At 33.1% G+C, this 5,701-nt stretch overlaps 1 protein-coding gene across 1 annotated transcript; it reads right to left on the reverse strand.

Annotated features, from left to right (window-relative positions):
- Nucleotides 1-316: 316 nt before the first annotated feature.
- Nucleotides 317-3,767, reverse strand: LOC133669735 (F-box/kelch-repeat protein At1g67480-like). Its single transcript, XM_062089981.1, has 4 exons — nucleotides 3,619-3,767; nucleotides 2,653-2,723; nucleotides 1,717-2,563; nucleotides 317-1,136 (listed from the first exon to the last, which is right to left on the reverse strand). The coding sequence occupies exons 3-4, from the start codon at nucleotides 2,232-2,234 to the stop codon at nucleotides 509-511; spliced, it is 1,146 nt and encodes a 381-aa protein (XP_061945965.1). The 5' UTR covers nucleotides 2,235-2,563; nucleotides 2,653-2,723; nucleotides 3,619-3,767; the 3' UTR covers nucleotides 317-508.
- Between the last annotated feature and the right edge of the window lie 1,934 nt (nucleotides 3,768-5,701).

Raw genomic sequence — 5,701 nt, forward strand, 5'->3', positions numbered from 1 at the left:
CCTCTTTGCTAAACAATTTGAAACTCCGTATCAAAGGTTATAACTAATAAATGGCAAGGTAGGATACGCTTTACAGGATTCCAAGCAGATCCTCTTTCTTTTCCATAGGAAACACCATCAAACTAACGAGAATCACAGAAACTTCAAGCCAATCATCCCTGCACTACGATCAATGTCCCCTTGAAGGAACACCTGCTTGGGCCCTAATGGAGGGATTGATTGTTTTCTGCTCAATGGTCCAAGGTGTAAAAGGGCATTTCAGCTGGGAAAAAAGGAAGAGATCTGGCCAGGTACACAAGTTAACCTGAGCCCCTCATGAACCAAACACAAATATACTCCATGAAATTATGAAAAATTGAAAACACAATCCAGTTTTAATAATTCCACCACATGCCATGCATGAATTGTTTTGGGGGCAAGAATGAATGTGCCAAGAGATCCCAAACAACTAGATTGGAAAATTGAAAATACCAAATGAAAGATTCCAAGCTCTCAATCAATGCATTATTCATGCCTTGATGGTCACACTGCACAAACACCATCCAGACGGCTTTATCTCTGAAGTCTGCCACTCTGAGCCTGGGGATGCATCAGGATCATACAATAGAGTACGGTAACCTGGCTCCATCTCTTGAGAGAACAATAACAGTTTTCCATCAAGTATCCCAAACCGAAACCCGATGCTTGAGCTCCCAGTCAAAGGAACTGGTACCATTTTCCATGAGTTGTCTTCTGGACTGAATATAGCTAGTTTCCTCTGGTTCTTCCACTCCATACAGAAGAGTTTCTTTCCCAGCACAGCATGAGCAGTAACCATGACACGGCCATTCTTCATTTCACACCAAGTGTGTCCTTCAGGATTGTACACGTCAACAAATTTTGAATTGCCAATAGTGAAGCTTGACCTTCCTCCCATGACATAAAGTTTCCCCTCAAAGCTACAGGCAAAGCAACCCCGCCTAGGGCGGCGAAGACTCTCTATCAAGGTCCATTTGTCAGTGTCAGGATTGTACATCTCGACACTAGAGAGACTATCACCATCCATCCCATTGCCTCCAACAACATAAACTTTGCCATTAACCTCTGCGCAAGCAAACTCATAGCGAGCCACATTCATGCTTGCCAATTTCCTCCAACTGCAATTATGAAAAAAATGCAGTAAAACAGTGTATACAAAAAAAAAATCTCAAGCATATAACTAACTGGTAACAAAGAGCAAAAATAATAGAAGAGCAACCCTAAACAAGGACATACTTTCTTGGGTTTTACATGTCCTTTCCAACAAAATGATTCTCTAAATTGAGAAACTAATCAGTTGGTCGGACAACTAGCAAATGCCAATAACATAACTGATTCCATACTGATTTACATGAAAGATCGTTCATAGAACTCAAAAAATGAGCATAAAGACTTCAAACTAACAAATGCAAATTGTTCCATAAAATCCACTAATTTAAAATGTCAGAATTATCTCTTATCTAAAAAAAATTTCAGAACCATCAAACCAATCTATTCCCTCTTGCCAGCAAAATGCCATCAAATCAACAGGCTAATCAGTTACCAGTTACAAGAAGACTTGAAATTGATTTGATTATTAAATCAAATTATATGATCTCAAACTTCCAACCAAACAGGGAAAAAAAAAAGAAAATAAATATAAATTCAGCTCATAACAATAGGGGGAGGGTGAGTCCCATGCTTGTACAAGGAACAAACCTGTTGAGGCAAGAATCATATTCATAAACATCTGCGGAGGCAGAGCCAGTACCATCAATCACTGAGTAGCCAGCCATGACAAGAAGCTTTCCATTTAGAACCACTACCCCAAACTCAGCCTTAACTGGACCAGGCATTGGTGGTAGAAGTTGATGTTTGTGTCCTAAACAATCAAAAACCTCCCAGTGGCTTTCCTTCGCTTCAGAGTCCATAGTTAGGACATAGAGCCATTCCTCTAGCAAACCAGCTAATTTTCGTATGGTTATGAGTTCTTTGCTTTTAAGAAAAGACCTCCATTTCTTGCATACAGAACCCATGGTTGGGAAGTGGGAGCGAGGAACTAGTGCAAGGCAATACTTTGCCACATCATCTGGCAGCCCGGGTAGAATGGGGCTGTCAATATCATTAGGGATCTGAGAAGCTAATCGAGGTTTACTCTTGAAATCTTGTGTGATCAAAGTGGAAAAAGTCATGTTTGCTTCTGTGAATCTCTTCTTTCCACTCACAATCCCAAGCATTTTCAACTAATCTAGAGAGAAGCAGACGATTCTTGTTTTTTGTCTATTACCTCTCCCTAGGAAGATGATTTAGAAAGAAAAAAAGATAATTGATTAAAGAAACTCATGGAAACCATCACCTATAGGAATTTTCAGAGACCAAGGCATGAAAAATGTTGCACCACAAATCACTTGAGAAGTAAATGCTGAGGATTTTCTGTGTTTTGTCCAGTCTGATACATATTCCATTCTAGATGTTCTGCTCTTAAAGTAGTTCCTTTCAGTTGTTTTATACAGGATACCTTCTAAACCTCTAAAATAGTCTCTTCCTGCAAACATTGCCTGAATATCTACAAAAGAAGGATACAAAATATTATGAAGCTGAAAAACCAACATTTACTTATCAGATTAGAATTTTAATGGGAAAAAAAAATCCTACCAGTGACAGCCATAAAAGTTAGCAAGTCTCAGCCTCCTCTAACTTCCATTTTCATTGGAGAAGATAAATTCCTGGCATGATTAAATAAAAGGAACAATAAAAGTCAAAGCAGAAACTATAGTATTTCACAGCATTCAAAAATCCATTTCTTTGAGGAGAAAAGATAAGGTAACCAATCGCAACTTAGATAACTGTAGTTTTCAGTTTCCACTACCCTAAAGCTTCATGCAAAAATGTAACAAAAAATCAAAATAGTTATCTCCAAACTTGCTATACTCAAATATCCCATGAATCATTTTCATCACATGTCTTAAAAGAGGAGCCACTACATTAGAAAATCATCTTCTAAACTCATGTCACATCTTACCTACCTAACCAACCAAATGTATGTCGAGAATAGAAGCAAGTAATGTTAAAGGTAAATATCCTGATTAGCATCTAATCATCTAAACAACCATTTCATCATTAGAAGAAGACATCACAACAAGCTGAAGCATCTTAGCCCCTCAAAAGCTAAACGGAGAGACAGATCAGATCTGAATAATATTTTCCTCCAAAAGCCACAATGCAGAGCCTTTAATAAGCAGATCCAAATCCAATAAACAGTTTTACTATAATGAACAAGTATTTACCTAACAATGGCTAAAACATCAATATCAAACCATGAAAGGTCAGATCTTGTGCAATAAAATTCAAGTAATCAAAGAATTAAAATCCTAAGCACCCAGAATGTAAAACAGGTCATAAGCAGTAAACTACAAGTACTTTATATGTAAAAAAGTGTATTGAGCCCTTCAAATGATATAAAAATCTACGTTGTTATTACCGTGGTAACTCAGAACTACAGCAAACAACAACAGAAGGAAGTAACATAAGTTAAGAAGCAGCAAACTATGGCATGGTTGACTATAAGCCAAGAAAAAGAAGACCCATTTCATCTATGGCAAGAGAGACAGAGGATTTTACCTTGAAGCAAGAAGGGAAATAGAGATGTAGAGGTTGTTAAGGAGTGCTTGTTGCAGAAGATTTGGTCTTGGTAATGGGAGAGAGACAGAGGGACAGAGCGAGAGTAGAATGAATTAATGTGGGATTTTTATAGAGACAGAAAATAAAATAGAAAATTTTTAAGATTATAAAAATTGAGAGAGGGAGAGAGGAGAGAGAGAACGACTTGTCACTTGTCAGAAAGAGATTTTTTGATGGATTGTTTGGATATTATTAGTGTGTGTTTTTATGCACGATTCTGTAGGGTGGAGGCAGGTTCTGATCCACTTGATGAAAAAATATCATGATTTATGAGTAATTGTTTGGTAATGTGATGGATAGTATTTTTGAATATGTAATTTTTAATTTAAAAATATTAAAATTATAACTTTTAGATTTTTTTATTAGCATATAAAACATTTAAAAATAATCAACTTAATATTTTTTAAAGTAAAAGGTATTTTAAATAATTAATTTAAGTGTTTAATGAAACAAAGACTTGGTAACATAACATTTTTATGTTAAATTACTTATATAAAGAAACTTTAATTTATTGTTTTATCAACTTAAGATTTATTTTTACATGGATGTGATTGATACTATAAGGCGGGCCGAGGTTAAACCCATTTTTTTTATTAAATTTTGAATTTTATTTTACTTTAAATTAAAGGACTTTTTAGTATTTTAAATTATTTTAATATGTTAATATCAAAAATAAATTTTTAAAAATAAAAAAATATATATTATTTTAATATATTTTTAAATAAAAAATACTTAAAAAAACAACCTCAACCTGTATTTTTAAGCATGAAATAAGGGTGCGTTTGTTTTCCGGAAAGTGGTTTCTCTGGAGATCACTTTCCAAACTTTCTTGTGTTTGTTTGTCATTAGAAAATTTGGTCAATAGAAAACACTTTCCGCTCAACGGAAAACACTTTCCTGTCAAAGAAAAATTTAACTTGATTTTCAGGAAAGTTTTTTTCTTTTATTTTGGGCGGAAAACACTTTCTAGAAGTTGTGAAAAAATTAAAAATATCATATTATTTGCTGATTATGTCAAATTTGGTCCTCAAACTTTTGATTACTATATATTTTGTTTGAATCTTTTTTTTTCAAATTCATCCCTTAAAATTTGATTTAATTTGATTTTTATATAACTTTGGTCCTTATTTTTATGATTTTTATTTACTTTTCTCTTATCATTTTTTAAATTGAAATTTTTTATTTATCAAATTTGGTCCTCATTCTTTTGATTGTTATTTATTTTATTTAAAATAATTTATGAAATTATTATTATTATTATTATTTTAATTTCATCATCTTTTAATTTTTTTTATCTGTTAGATTTGATCTCTATTATTTTGATTATTATTTATTTTATTTGAGATAATTTTTGAAATTAGATTTTTTTTCAATTTCATTCTCATTTAACTTTTTTAATTTGTAAGATTGTTCCTTATTGTTTTAATAAACTTGAAAAAAAAACACTAGTAAACTATTTTTCAGATCATTTTCTATAATATAACCAAAACTATAAAATATTTTTCAACTTACTTTTCATAATACTACTAAACATCAAAAAATAATTTATTTTTTTAAAATTCACTTTTCAAACAAATTACTTTGTCAAAAAAACCACTTTCCTTGAAAAGAAGTAAACAATGAGGGCTTTGTTTGGGAGATCATTGTAGAATTGATGCGAAATATAATAATTAATCGATTAACCCCTCCAATTAATATAATTGGTTTCATAATAAATTAATTTGCTCGTTTTGCATAATGCGTGTGCACAAATATTGGCCTCTCGTTGTGATGCATGAGTTGACCGGAGAGATATGATGCAATGCAATTTACGCAGAGGAGTTAATTATTATGCCTTTCTTGGTTGTTTATTCAGGCGGTGGTTGTGGTGCCTTTCTTGGTTATCTTTTTTTTAATGTGGGTGTCTGAATCAATTTGCGTGTACCTCGATTAATTTCATGGGCCCTGAAATTAACGACCATATAAATTTTTAGTGGCTATCATATGAGCAACCAGAAGACTCTTTTCTTGGTTGTTTATTCAT

Source organism: Populus nigra, chromosome 12 (assembly GCF_951802175.1).
Source record: "Populus nigra chromosome 12, ddPopNigr1.1, whole genome shotgun sequence".
NCBI lineage: Eukaryota > Viridiplantae > Streptophyta > Magnoliopsida > Malpighiales > Salicaceae > Populus > Populus nigra.